The sequence below is a fragment of the Lycium barbarum genome, chromosome 5 (assembly GCF_019175385.1).
Source record: "Lycium barbarum isolate Lr01 chromosome 5, ASM1917538v2, whole genome shotgun sequence".
Classification (NCBI taxonomy): domain Eukaryota; kingdom Viridiplantae; phylum Streptophyta; class Magnoliopsida; order Solanales; family Solanaceae; genus Lycium; species Lycium barbarum.
The window spans coordinates 58,370,265-58,385,588 of record NC_083341.1 but is presented as its reverse complement, the minus strand read 5'-3'; the positions used below and the strand labels follow the sequence as shown (position 1 = coordinate 58,385,588).

Below are 15,324 nucleotides of genomic sequence, written 5' to 3'. Positions count from 1 at the left end.
GATTTTGAATCTTTCTTGCTCCAACAACAACTCCACCTTGTTAAGCACCCTTTACTTGGTAGGGATTGATTTTGGAAGAATTTTTATCAATTTTTCCTTCGAAATTTACCCTTGGCCGAAATGGCCTTCAACTTTTCTCCTTCTCTTTCTTGTTCTTCAACTTCTTGAATATTCTAGAGGTTGTGTGATAAAGATGACTTAGTCATCTTATTTATTGACCAAATTTTATTTAATATGGGCTTGGGCCATAACCATGGCCGGTTGGGCCTCACAAATTTGGGCCTTATTATTTTTTTTGATTTTTTTGGGCCAACTCGGTTTGGTCCCGAGTTGGGCCTAGCCCACTGACCTTTCGACCTTAAAACGTTCATATCTCCTTGTACCGACGTTACCTGGGCACCCACGACCTATGGTTGGAAAGCTAATTCAATTATCTACAACTTCTATTTCTTGTTACTTTTCCAAATTCCAAACTTATAATACCGTTTTTGCCCCTTGAAGTCAGATCACCCGAAAACGTGTTCTTAAAATTATTCGTTTGGAGGACTTCCACTTTGATTTGGCCCAAGGGTCCTTCTTGAGTCGTGTTTAACTTCTCATATGTGATTCATATGAATTTTCAGATGTCCCAAAAAAATCTCGATGTGTGGGTCCCACCTCAGCAAATAATCTGACGTTCAAAAATACGGGATATAACAAGGGTCAACAAGGTTAAATAGGTCAAAACACCATAACAACCAAATGGATCGTTACCTCAGATACCAATTTACCCATTGTTCGTCCTCGAACGAAGAAGGAGAGTACGAAGGTTGTCGACAACCCAAGGACATGCATTATAACCACACGGAAAACTCAGCGACACGAAGTGCGCACTAATCACTATTCGTTTCATCTTATTAGTCAAAGCTTTTTCTAACTTTAGCTCAAAGACCCAATTTCCTTATTTCCGTACTCGAACCTACCACAGGAATTGCTACAACATATAGTCGTCATCTAATACATTGAAGTCTGATCATCCTAATCCCAATTTATACTTCTAACGGTTACAACTTCTCTCGAACCTTATGATCACCATCGCAAACAACAAATCTTTCTTAGATCAGTGAACTAAGATTTCATATTTTGACACGCTTTGTTTAATACTACTATGTCAACCTTTTACCTAACAACCATTCAACCAAGTAACAGTTTATCACGGACTTACCTGAACCACTCTGTTTCTATCACTTAATACTACAAAAGGACCACGTGAAACCCAACAACCTTATCTATTCTACCAACTCATTTATCCTTTTTCCTTGAGACTAATTCATTAGGACACTTATCATAACATCTCTTCCTATCGAAACTGTTTAACATCCCTATATTTCTCACATTATGAAAAAATTTACTATTTATCAGGAAATCACAACAGTATATCAACTCTTAGACATATCTCAACTACCAAGACTCAGGCACCTACTTCACTAAGTTCATGCTTAACCCTTTTCTGACTTAGACAACTAATTTAACTAGATCACCACTACTTTAATACGACGGAACTTAACTCAGAGATTTTGGAACTAAGCCTTACCTTAGCAAGATGCCGTACAACTCGGGAACACCAACCAACAAACATATATGTACGCTCAATAACCACATATGTAAATATGAAAATATAGTACAATAAATAATATCATCTCTCACTAGCCATAAGTAGCACAATAACCACTAGAGTCTCCATTTCTGTTACCCAACCAATGTCCCCTATAGCCTATGACATACTGGAACTTACTAATTCGTACATACCCTCTAGTTGACTTCACATTGTACAACCTCAACATAACTCTCAAATTATTAGCTCTTGTTTCGAACGATTCCCCCTTTTTATCCTTAATCAATCTTAGTCTAGATTAGAGATTCAAGCTTATGATTTACTACTTCATGAAATCCCATCTTACTAGAGGCAAGACTCACCAATTAAACTAATATTTAAAGGCTATTATTCAATTCTCAATGCTAAGGTAGAAATTTATCTTATCCACTAGTCCCCATACATTTGCACCATTAATTCAATCCTAAGAGAATAGATAATCATAAGATAAGGCAAGGTAAACTCACCCACAGGAGAAACAAATTCAAGTTAAAAGCACGGTTTACTGTTTTCCGTCGACCGCTGCGGCGGTTAAACACCGCTGCAATGGAAACTTGATCATCTCTATGGCGGCCCATGTTTCGCTATAGCGATACTGCCATAGTGGTACATGGCCCGCTATAGCGGACACACGGATCATGGCAGACCGCTGGCGGCGGTGAACCCACCGCTACAGCCGTACCGCTGCAGCAGTACAGCTGTCGTCGCAGCAGTGCCATTTGGGCAGTGAGCTCGACTTTTGCCCAGTTTTCCACTTTATCACCCAATACTTCATCTGAGGCTTCACACACACAACCAAAACATGCATATTAATGTAAAAACACCATACAGACTCACCTATGGCCGCGGAATTCCCAACGGAGGTATAATTTCCTACGTCACCCCCCCAAATGGACTCAATAGAACCAAACTTCAAGTCACAACTGGAAACTGAACTTGGATATATACATGCATCACTAAACTGAACCGGGGTACAAGCCAACAAGGATACCCGATAAAACTATGTAACCAAACATGTGCTGAGCGGGCCACACTGTCTGACTGAATATAAGCGTCTACGAGCCTCTACTGACATACTGGACATGCTGCGGACGGGACAGGGCCTCCGTCCTACCCATAACATCAGGACACATACCCGATCTAGATGGAAACTCCGACTAGAGAGGAGTGCTCCACTATCAAGCTGAAGGAGCAGCCTAAGGATGTGACCTGTCTTCCTGGCTATCTGAACCTGCGGGCATGAACGCAGCCCCCCTGCACAATAGAAGAGTCAGTACAGATAATGTACTGAGTATGTAAGGCAGAAGAGTAACATACACATAGGAGTCATGAAGAAAATCTGAGAATCATAAACTAAACTGACTAACTGAATACATCAGTATGAATGCATCTGTATGTCTAACTATCTGAACATGTCTGTATGAATTCATCTGTATGTCTTACTATCTGAACATATCTGTATATCTCTGCTTACTAAAAATGCCTCTGAAGGCGTATGATATGTGATGCATAGGTCATAGTGCTGAGGAACGTTCAGCTCGATCCCTATCCCATATAGGCCCCTTCGGGCATAATAGCATAATGGCCCCTTCGGGCATAATCATCATCACTGTGCACCAGCTGATCAGGTGGTAATGCGTATATAACACCTCGCCCTTTTCCCATTCCCCATACATATATATATATAATATACATAATATACGCGTATATAACGCCTTCTGGTCACGGGTCAATATGCATGTATGCAAATGAATGTAATGCATAAACATAAACTAATATTATTATGATATAACGATTAGGACCCATGAACAGAAGGAATAATCATAATAGAGGGGTACAGGATCATAAAGAACTGAGATACTCCTAATACTCCTGAGCGTAGAGTAATATGGAGACTTGATTACTCGTTGTTTGCTTGTATCATAGGATCATGCCAAAAAGAAAGAAAGGGAAAGCCTTAACATACCTTTTTGGTCGCCTTAACTTTAACTACTCAATGCTTGGCCTCCCAGGCTCGTAAATCTATATTCAAGAAAATTTATACTATTGTTAGACTCATCTTCGTAGGCCTGTCTTAAGCCCTCAAACTAACTCTTTCTAGAATCTGCCGAAATTTCGACAGCATCTCCCCTGTTTATATGCCTAGCCCGAAATTATAATCCAGCAACCAACAACAATAATAACAATACCAACATCAACCGCAATATTATCAACACCAATAGGTTCCATAAAACATCCCACACGATGTTTTCCAAATTTCTCAACTAACCATAACCATATCCACTATACCATAATCAAGGAATTATATTTAATTTAATCTCAAATTAGTCCAAAATCTCCTTTCAGATTCACCTCATGCCCATCAACCTCAATTCAACACTTCATGATTTTTCTCCTATGATTCTTTCCTCTCCAAGAATTGCTAAACCTTTACATCATCTCAATCATGTAAATAATAGGAAGAACATACCTTATAGTAGCAGAACTTCACTTTATTCACCTCTTTCTAAGACCAAGTTCATCACCACCTTGAAAAGAAACAAGAACAATTACCTTCCATGGATTTGGTAGAAAGAGTTTTGGAGAAGTGTAGAGAGAATTTAGGGAGAGAAGGTGGTAGAAAATGAGAGAAAAATCAGATTTTTGTTTTTAAATTTTATGATTTTTACTGTTCACACCGACTACTGTAGCAGTACTTAGCACGTCGGTACTGTAGCAGTTACTGTAGCACGCGTTTCTGCTCTGTCAGCCTGACTTGTAACGTCCATAATTCTCTACTCCGATGTTGTATCGATGAGCGGTTGTTGCGTTGGAAACTAGACTTGACGAACTTCACTTTAGGCTTTTGAAACACCTTAAAACTCCAATATACTAGGGGATATACCCCTCCAAAGTTGACCCAAAATTCTGTCAACTTTTTCCAAATTTTTCACAAACTTATTTTCTTCGATTTGCTTGATTCTGAAACCTTTAGACGTTTTCTTAACACTTGTTAAGAGTATTCATTAACCTTATAAGGGTTCCATGACCTCTTCGAGCTTACGTTAGTTTACTCACAACGCACATGACGCAGGAATTTTTTTCTGAGGTGTAACAATTCAGATACAATATAGTCAAAATAGTACTCTACGAGTCTAAACGAGTCCAACGATACCCATATTGCTATACTTTTAGAAAAATACCCAAAATACCCCTACAATGTTAATCCGAGTTCATGAGGGTAAAACGGGAAATTTCGTGCACAATTATGTTACCCATCATCTAGTTAACCCTCAGTCTTAATTTTATGGAATTTTATTCATCACAAGATATTCAAATTCATCTTTTCTATTTTTAGCCCTAGGGTTCTTAACCCATTAGTTCTTTACAATTAGTGTGTGGGATGACTATGAGATGATGATAATCGATAAATAAATAAAGAATACTAGGTTAGAATCTTACCCCAAAGTGCTTGTGAATGTTTTTCCATTGTTATCTCCCAACCCTCCAACTATTGAAGGTTTCATCAATTCTTGGGTATTAATCTTTCACCCACCATTAATGGAGCTTAAGCTTGTCATGGGATTTGAAGAAGTAACGATAATGAATCACATAAGGGTTTGCACTTACCTTCAAGGAGGAACTTCATCTAGCCCTAGGAAAATAGCCCCTTATGTTCTAGGGAAGTGTTTTTGGGTTTATGAGGGGAAAGACTTGAAAAACACCACTTAAAACGGAATTTTGCCCAGTGCACCCGCTGCAGCGTGTGCCCCCTTTGCTATAGTGGATGTACCCTTCGCTATAGCGTGTGCCCGTGCCGCTATAGCGGGTGTCCAATTTTCTAATTTATTCAAAACTTCGTTTTAGCCCTCGAAATTCATCCGGAACCTCCCGAACACAAACTATATATGTGTTTTGATTGTAAACAACGTTACGGACTCAACCGTGATCTCCAAATTCCCAAAAGAGATCATTTTAACTCTATGTTGACCAAGTCAACCCCAACACTATGAAATTAAGCCTTCACTCGAGACTCAAAACATCCCCGGATGCCTTGGGACCCAAACCATGGCTTCACTAAGTCATAGGTCGTACTAACAAGACTCGGGGAAAGGGTCAACAAGGTTAAATGGGTCAAAATACTATAAAGACCAAATGGGTCATTACAGAACAGTAGCATCAGTTGAAGCGGTACCTGAGTAGTGTCAGCAGTTACCGACATAAAAATGGCAAGCCCCTCAGTGGCATCTCCCGTGGCCCCAAGACCCGACTCAGGAATGCCCGTCACATGGGCTCTCCGACACAACTCTGTAATGATGCATGGAAAAATGAGGGTGGTCTGTGGTTGCAGTGCTCTGATTCTAATCTCCTCCGCAATCACCCACATTTATTGTACATCGAGACATCATTACTGCAACTATCATAGCCTAGGCATTCGTAAGGGTATTGTCATTCTGCGTAGTGAACAACCTGTATCGGATCAAACTTCACCAAAACTTGGCTTGCAATGTGATAGAATTTTTGAAAATTTTCTGATTCGGCTGTGTTGCCCAAGGTGGAGTACCACGAGCTATTACAATAGTATCCCACTGTAGCCCCGACCTCTCATTTTTCCTGTCACGTTTGTCCATAAATTATGTCTCATTGGTCGGCTCCACCAAGTCATTATCAAAATAGACCCTGTTAATAGCCTTGCTGGAAATGTCCACCTTGGCACTACGGACCGTGACAGTTTCAAGGAATGGCAATATGTGCGTAGGCACGCTAGGTCATTTTATCAAATGCAAAGCGGCCCCATAGTTGGCATAAAATTCTCGCACAAGCACTGGACAATACTCACCCCTAGAGTAACCAAAAACTGCAAGCCGATATAGCCAGAGTGCCCCAGTAGTGTCGGGAAAGGCTTCTAAGCCATCAAAGTTCAGTCGCCTCTTTTCTCAGATGCTTCTCTTGGGCTTGCCCCCTTTCTTTGTTGGAACAATCCCCTGCTCATATAGTCTTTTTGCTCTCGTGATTGGGAATAACAATTTATCCTTCTCCATTTGCTTAGTTCGGATCTCCAACCTTCTGTCTTCAGCTTTATTATCTGGAACCGCAGGACTAGAGGGGTCAGAGAAAGCCTCGCTTGAGCCACTCACTTGTTCAGTTCCCTTGATTTCGGCTCCACTGCCTTGTTCAGTACCCTCAGTTTCTGTATCTCCTGAAGCAGATGTAGAGGATCCTTCCTCCCCCTTTTCAGACTGGGAGGAGTTAGAATCAGACGGTGTCATGGTTTGGGGTTGGATGTTGTGCCCCCCCCCCCCCCCCTCCTGAAACTTCTTCTGAGGCATGACCTCCTTCTTCTCTTCAGACTGGGAGGGGGAGTCATGTAGTTCATGTGTGACATCCTCCCAGTCACGACCTCGACCTCAGCCTCTTGGCTCGGTACCTCTCTTTATTGAGTGTTTTGCAGTCATACCTATTGTGATGAAGAATTCGTGACTACACTTGATGAGATGAAGAAAATAAGCAAGCAAAATTTTTTAAAATTGGAGCAAAGGGTAGTCGAGTGAAGGAATGGGGATTTTTGGGGAATTAGGGCCAATATTGTGAGGTTTTTATAGAGGTTGAAGGTGGAATAATGGTGGATTGATGGTGGGGATCATGGGTGTGTAGTGTTGCAGTGGGGTGTGAAATGGAAGAAGAAAAGGAGCGTATGGGGGTTTTGTTTAAAACCCTCTACTCGTCTCTTTTATATATTTTTTTTGAAATAAAGATACGGGCCGTATTTTTTGGCCGTATTTTATCACTTTATTTTTTAGGTGATTCAATGTTTTGGTTTCCTTCTTAAATACGATCAACTACACGACCCGTAAAATTTTATACGGTCCGTGAATGTGGTCCGTATTTAAGCATGTAACAAAATAGAGTTCACTTTAAATTTTCCTTACCTTTCATGCCTGGAGATACGGTTTGTATTTTGAAATACGGCCCATGCTTCCCGATCATATTTAAGCATATCACCAACAGTGAGTGATTACTTTTGTGCAACACTTTTACGATTAAAAAGTACGGTCCGTATTCTGCTTCTCAACCTAAATTTTTCCTGCATTCTCATCCTACACCAAAGCAAACATCAAACTACTCTAAAAACCAAAAATACATGAAAATAAACTTGGGTTGCCTCCCAAGAAGCGCTTGATTTAATGTCGCGGCACGACGGTGGTACCGTTTTACTCCGGGTTAGGAGTGTATCCATGCTTTAGCCTGTGCCTATCCCGATTATATCTCCACTAGTGCACCAATGGTAATGATTCACCCTCTGGCCATTAGCCCAAAATGTTCGAGATTCATCCATGGTTTTCAATTCAATCGAGATATTGGGTGAAACACTCACCAATTCGAAAAGTCTGGACCACCTGGATTTTAACTTACCCCCAAAAAAGCTTCAGCCGGGAATTATACAGCAGAACAGAGTCACCTTTCTGAAAATCCCGCTCGAGAATCTTGACATCATGATAGTACTTCATCTTTTCCTTGTACAAACCCGCACTCTCATTGGCATGGAACTGGAATTCATCCATTTTATTCATCCGAAACAACCTCAGCTTGGTTGCTTCTTCCCAGTCCATGTTCAACTTTTTTAGAGCCCATAAGGCTTTATGTTCCAGTTCCACTAGCAGATGACACGCCTTTCCAAAAACCAGCTTATAAGGAGAAGTCCCAATGGGCGTTTTAGATGCAGTTCTGTACGTCCACATAAAATCATCAAGTTTCCTAGCCCAGTCTATTTTGTTTATATTGACCGTCTTGGCCAAGATACTCTTTATCTCCCGATTAGAGACTTCCACCAGGCCACTCATTTGCAGATGATAAGGAGTGGCCACCCGGTGATAAACACTATATTTTTCAAGAAGTGTTGCAAACGCCTTGTTGCAGAATTGCGAACCGCCATCACTAATAATAGCTCTTGGGGTGCCAAATCGGGTGAATATGTTCTTCTTGAGAAAGTTAACGACACTCTTCCCTTCATTATTGGGTAAAGCCACTGCTTCTACCCATTTCGAGATATAATCTGCAACTACTAGAATGTATTTCATGCCTCCAGAACTCACAAAGACCCTCATGAAGTCAATGCCCCACACATTAAAGAGGTAAACTTCTATCACATAGTTCATAGGAATCTCATGCCTCTTAGAGATAGCCCCTTGTCGTTGGCCTTCATCACAGGATTTCACCATCAGGTTAGCATCATGATAAAGTGTTGGCCAGTAATATCCACATTCAAGCACTTTGATTGCAGTCTGGTTTCCACTATGATGATCCCTAACAGGAGAGTCATGCCAAGCCTTCAGAATATCCATCACTTCCAATTCCGAATCACAATGCCAAATGATATTGTCAGTGTATGTCCAAAAATAGGTATGGTTCATCCAGTAATACTGATGAGAGTCCCTCAAGATTTTTTTTTTTTTTTTGATATGCTTTGATTTCCTCTAGAATAATGCCTGTCACCAAAAAGTTGGCGATGCCTGCATACCATGGTACCATCTCAGAAGACATCACTAGAACCCTCTCATCTGGGAAAACAACATCTATATCAAGATCCTCTGACAGTCTTCCAGCTCCCTCAAGTCATGAAAGATGATCTACTACCTGATTTTCGGACCCTTTGCGATCTTTCACCTCGAAGTCGAATTCTTGCAACAGCAGGACCCATCTAATCGATCGTGGTTTTGCATCTTTCTTCGCTATCAAATACCTCAATGCTGCATGATCGGTGTATACCACTGCCTTGGACCCTAACAGATAGACCCTGAATTTCTCGAACTTAAATACTATAGCAAACAACTCTTGCTCAGTAACAGTGTAATTCATCTGTGCCCCATTGAGTGTCCTGCTGGCATAGTAAATCTGGTACATGATCTTATTATGCCTCTGACCAAGCACAACGCTAATAGCAAAACCACTCGCATCACACATCAGCTCAAAAGGGAGTGACCAATCTAGTGAACCAAATAATAGGAGCAGAAGTAAGGCGCTTCTTCAACTCTTCAAACGCCTACAGGCATTTCTCATCAAACTCGAACTTAGCCTTTTTTTCAAGAAACTTGCACATGGGATTCACAATTTTGCAGAAATCCTTAATAAAACGCCGATAGAAACCATCATGTCTAAAGAAACTCCGGACACCTTTAGCTGAGATAGGTGGAGGAAACTTTGCAATCTCATCAATTTTAGCCTGATCGACCTCAATCCCCTTTTCAGAGATTTTTTGACAGAGAACGATCCCTTTCTTCACCATGAAATGGCACTTTCCCCAATTTAGCATAAGATTGGTCTTCTCAAATCTTTTCAAAACTCAACCCAGATGGTCAACACAATCATCAAAAAAATCATCCATAAAGACCTCCAAGAAGTCCACAATCATATCGGAGAAATCAACATCATGCATCTCTGAAATGTAGTCGGTGCATTGCAAAGACCAAATGACATCCTGCTGAAAGCGAGCGTCCCATAAGGACAAGTGAATATCGTCTTCTCCTGGTCTTCAAGAGCAATATTAATTGAATTATAGCCAGAATACCCATCTAGGGAGCAATAGTAAGACCTTCCAGCCAACCGATCAAGCATCTGATCAATACCCATGGGGAAATGGTCCTTGCAAGTGGCAGAATTCAGCTTCCTATATTCCATGCAAACACGCAACCCAGTAACAGTACGAGTCAGAATTAACTCATTTTCAGCATTAGGCACCACTGTGATACCGCCCTTCTTTGGAACGCATTATACCGGGCTTACCCACTTGTTGTCTGCTATAGGATATACAATGCCAACATTTAACCATTTATTTCTCAATCTCCGCTGGTGCTCTATACTTGGTGAACTATCTTTCTCAAGCTGAATTTTGTGCTCACATATGCCGGAGGGAATCCCCCGAATATCTTCAATAGTCCAGCCTATAGCACGCCGGCACTCTCTCAATATCTCCAACAATTTATTTGTCTACTCTTTATTCAGCAATGCAAACACAATAACTTGCAAAATGTTAGCGGGGCCAATAATCTCGTACTTTAAATGTGCAGGCAGCTGCTTAAGCTCAAGCTTAGGTAGATCAACAATGGATGGTTTTGCTAGAGGGGTTGTTCTATTTTCAAGATCAAGATCTAGCTTCTTTGGGTGCTAAAATTAAGTACCAACCCCACAAGTGAATTCACAGTCTCCACATAGCCCTCCATATTATCAGTATCAAAATCTACCACAATAACAGCAAGAGCCTCTCCCAAACATCTATCTTCTATTTTGAATTCCACAGCTTTATCAACAACATCAAAAGAATCAATCACCGAAATGCTCTCATAAGCACTCGGTAGCTTCATCCCTTTACTTGCCTGGAAATTCACCTCCTTATCATTGACTCGGAATTTTATTTCATTCTTTTCCAAATCCATAAAAGCCCTTCCTGCAGCAAGGAAATGTCTCGCCAAAATAATGGGAATGTCCCGATCAACAGCATAGTCAAGAATCACAAAATTCGCGGGTAACAAAAAATCACCAACCCGCACAAGAACAGCATCTACCATACCAAGCAGCCTCTTAATAGAGTTGTCAGCCATCTGTAATCGCATAGTCGTTGGGCTAGGCATCCCCAATCCCGATTTCTTATAAATAGCAAGTGGCATTAAATTTATGCTAGCCCCATTACCACATAAAGCGCGAGCAAAATCATGCTGACCAACCAAAAAAGGAAAAGTGAAGGCCCCCAGATCTTCCTTCTTTTGAACATTGGTGATGGATATAATAGAACTAACACGGTGAGTCACACTCATGGTTTCATGCTTCACAGACCTCTTCTTTGTCAGCAAATCTTTCAAATACTTTGAAAATCTAGGCATCTCTTTGATAGCATCAATAAAAGGGATATTCATGGAAATCTAATTCAACTGATCATAGAACTTCTGACATTTAGCATCTTCGGTATTCTTTGACAACCTTTAAGGAAAGGGAGGTGTGGCTTTAAATAACTGAGTCAAAGGATGAAAATCCCCTTTTACCATTGACTTCCTAGTGTCATGGCTGTACTTCTGCTTTTCAAAACTTTCTGGAACATCATCAACCTGCTTAATAATAGGAACTTCTATCTGGACCTCATCAACGATTGTTGGCAAATCATATTGTGCCTCTTCTTCTTCAGCAACTGGCTCAAGATTTATCACCTTCTTTTCAGCACTTTGGATTATTTTACCACTCCGAGTATTGATGGCATATACACGGTCTAAACCACCTTCTCCATTCTTCGGATTCAGAATAGTGTCACTAGGAAGTCCTCCCTTCTGTGGAGGGTGTTGTTCTCTGGAAATATCTCGCATCTGCCACTCGAGCTTCTGAATAGAAGCCGTGTGAGATCCCACTGTTTCTGTCAGCCCTTTCAATGTTCTATCTGCTTTGTCTTGGTTGCCTAGCACCTTTTCCAGCATGCTCTCCACCCTAGAACTCTCTTGTTTCGTCGACTACCCTTTGGTGCAATATAGGGATTGGAACTCCTATTTCCAAAGCTATTATTATTATTATTATTATTATTGTAGTTTCCTTGGTTTGAGCCACCATAGTTGTTGTTGTAATTTCCTTTTCCCTATTGAGGTCTCCATTGATTCTGATACTGATTATGATAGCCTCTCTGGTAATTCTGCCGCTGATAACCCCCTTGAGAGTTATTGACATTGTTAGCATCCTCATACTACATATGAGGCCCTTCTTGATATGGACCCTCTTGAACTTGGTAAATTCCCTTGGGCATTCCCGGAATTTCTTCAACATGAACCTTTTTCTCTTCTTTTTCATCAAGTCTCTTGGCAAAAAATAAATATTGGTCACTATCTGAGCTAAAGTCTACTTAGTCTCTTGATTCTCCTTCACAAAATTCTAGATCATTGAAGCTACATAAGCCACACCAGTACCACTCGAGTGACATGCCTGATTGTGAGTAGTAAGCTTATCAAACAATTGAGTGATACCAGCATAAGTCTTCTCCATAAAACATCCATTAGCTGCACTGTTAGCCACAACTTGTGTCATTGGATCTAGCCCTCTGTAGAACTTCTCCATCAATAAATTATCTGAAAAACCATGGTTTGGATACTTATGCAAATAGTCTTTAAACCTCTACCATACTTCAAATAGTTGTTCCATCGGTAGTTGCTTGAAGTTATAAATCTTGTCACTAATTTCCGCTCTCTTGCTTGGAAAGAACCACTTTTTAAGAAACACAGAAAACAGCTCTGCCCATGTATATGAATAGTGTTATAGGACAGCTTTTCAAACAAAACTTTAGCTTCACCAGTTAAAGAGTATTTGAAAACTCTTAGCTGAATAGCATCATCGGATACAACATTCTGCGTATGTTGGGCACACACGCCCACAAAATTCTTCAAATGTTGGTGAGGGTCATCATTGGTGGAGTTCTGATAGTGGCCTCAAGCTTGAGAAATTGGTAAATGGTTGAGTCAATCTAGCAATTTACCACAGTAACCCGAGATGGAACAATAGTAGAAGTATATTCCATCTCATCTAACATATCAGCAAACGGGTTCTCTACCTCGACCAGTGGTTGATCTTGATTAACTTCGTGCACCTTGTTATTACTAGCAGCTCCACATTTGTTATTGTTAATGTTGTTCTGCATGATCACCTGGTTCACAGTATACGACAAACAAGGTATGATGGAATAGAATAAGACTTTAAGCAAAGCACAAACTATTTAGTCATTTCAAAACTGTATTCTCCGGCAATGGCGCCAAAATTTGATACGCTCAAATTAAACCTATTAAATGATGTAAAGCAGACGATGTCAAATATAGTAACATAACTAGGTTGGGGTCAAATCCCACAGGAAACAAGGTGTGAAAAGGTTACTAAAGTCGTAGAGTACTTTCTTAAGGTCTAATTTCTTATTCCCCTGTGTTTATAGAAGATTGGTTGTTTATAACTAATTGTCACTAATTTGCTTAGGATTGTAATATATGGTAAAAAAAAACATAGGTTGTGTCCCCCTTTAGATAAAGTGTATGCTATGGTAATTGATCATGATATACTTCTAAAGGATTGTTATTAGAATGCACTTAACCTCTAATTGAATCCCTAATGTTTCCCAACAGTTAAAGATTATTTCTCTTTATGATTTTCTCAAATATAAAAGAGTGTATATGAAAAATGATTAATTCGTGCCAAGTAAATCCCTCTTATTCCTAAGTGAATTTATTAAACAAGGTTAACGCCTTCTTGTTATTTATTCCTACCAAACCCTACTCACTTTCCCAATTTAAGAAAAATTTATGGCTTTAATCAATATTTGCAACCATCAATTATATTAAGAACAAAGAATAAATAAACCCTAAAAATTTGTTATGCGTATATCAATCCCAATCCTCAATCACGAAACACCCATCCTAGGGTTCACAACCTTAGTAGAAAAATTAGCTACTCATAGTGGAAGAGGAACAAGAAGAGCTAACAGAAATCATGATGCCTACTTTTGATTGATTGGAATTGAAATAAAGTAACTGCAATTGTTTGTTCTCCAAAAAGCTTCGAAAACTATTAGTATTCAAAAACCACTTGCATCAGACATCAGCTCAAAAAGGAGTGACCAATCTAGTAAATCAAATAATAGGAGCAGAAGTAAGGCGCTTCTTTAACTCTTCAAACGCCTGCAGACATTTCTCATCAAACTCGAACTTAGCCTCTTTGTTAAGAAACTTGCACATGGAATCGGTAATTTTGTAGAAATCCTTAATAAAACGCTGGTAGAAACCAGCATGTCCCAAGAAACTCCGGACACCTTTAGCTGAGATGGGTAGAGGAAGCTTTGCAATCACATTAATTTTAGCCTGATCGACCTCAATCCCTTTTTCAGAAATTTTATGACCGAGAACGATCCCTTCCTTCACCATAAAATGGCACTTCTCCCAATTCAGCACAAGATTGGTCTCCACGCATCTTTTCAAAACTCAACCCAGATGGTCAACACAATCATCAAACGAATCACCAACTACAAAAAAATCATCCATGCAGACCTCCAAGAAGCCCACAGTCATATCTGAGAAAATCAACATCATGCACCTCTGAAATGTAGCCGGTGTATTGCAAAGACCAAATGGCATCCTGTTGAAAGTGAGCATCCCATAAGGACAAGTGAATATCATTTTCTCCTAGTCTTCAAGAGCAATATTAATTTGATTGTAACCAGAATACCCATCTAGGGAGCAATAGTAAGACCTTCTAGCCAGCTGATCAAGCATCTGATCAATAACAGGCATGAGGAAATGGTCCTTGCAAGTGGCAGAATTCAGCTTCCTATATTCCATGCAAAAACGCAACCCAGTAACAGTAGGAGTCAGAATTAACTCATTTTCAGCATTAGGCACCACTGTGATACCTCCCTTCTTTGGAACGCATCGTACCGAGCTTACCCATATGTTGTCTGCTATAGGATATACAACTCCAGCATCTAACCATTTAATTCTCAATCTCCGTTAGTGCTCAACACTTGGTGAACTATCTTCCTCAAGCTGAATTTTGTGCTCACATATGCTGGAGGGAATCCCCCGAATATCTACGATAGTCCAGCCTATAGCACGCCTATACTCTCTCAGTATCTCCAACAATTTCTTTTTCTACTCTTTATTCAGCAATGTAGACACAATAACTGGCAAAATATTGTCCGGGCCAAGAAT

General features: G+C 40.1%; 1 protein-coding gene and 1 non-coding gene across 2 annotated transcripts; one reads left to right on the top strand and one right to left on the bottom strand.

Moving 5' to 3' along the window:
- Window positions 1-10,597: 10,597 nt before the first annotated feature.
- LOC132639415 (uncharacterized) lies at window positions 10,598-12,069 on the bottom strand. Its single transcript, XM_060355862.1, has 3 exons — window positions 11,647-12,069; window positions 10,984-11,526; window positions 10,598-10,774 (listed from the first exon to the last, which is right to left on the bottom strand). Exons 1-3 carry the CDS (start codon window positions 12,067-12,069, stop codon window positions 10,598-10,600), a joined length of 1,143 nt encoding a protein of 380 aa, XP_060211845.1.
- Window positions 12,070-12,713: 644 nt separating this feature from the next.
- Window positions 12,714-12,820, top strand: LOC132643071 (small nucleolar RNA R71). Its single transcript, XR_009583522.1, has one exon. It is a non-coding gene; the product is annotated as a small nucleolar RNA R71 (small nucleolar RNA).
- The last annotated feature ends 2,504 nt before the right edge of the window (window positions 12,821-15,324 follow it).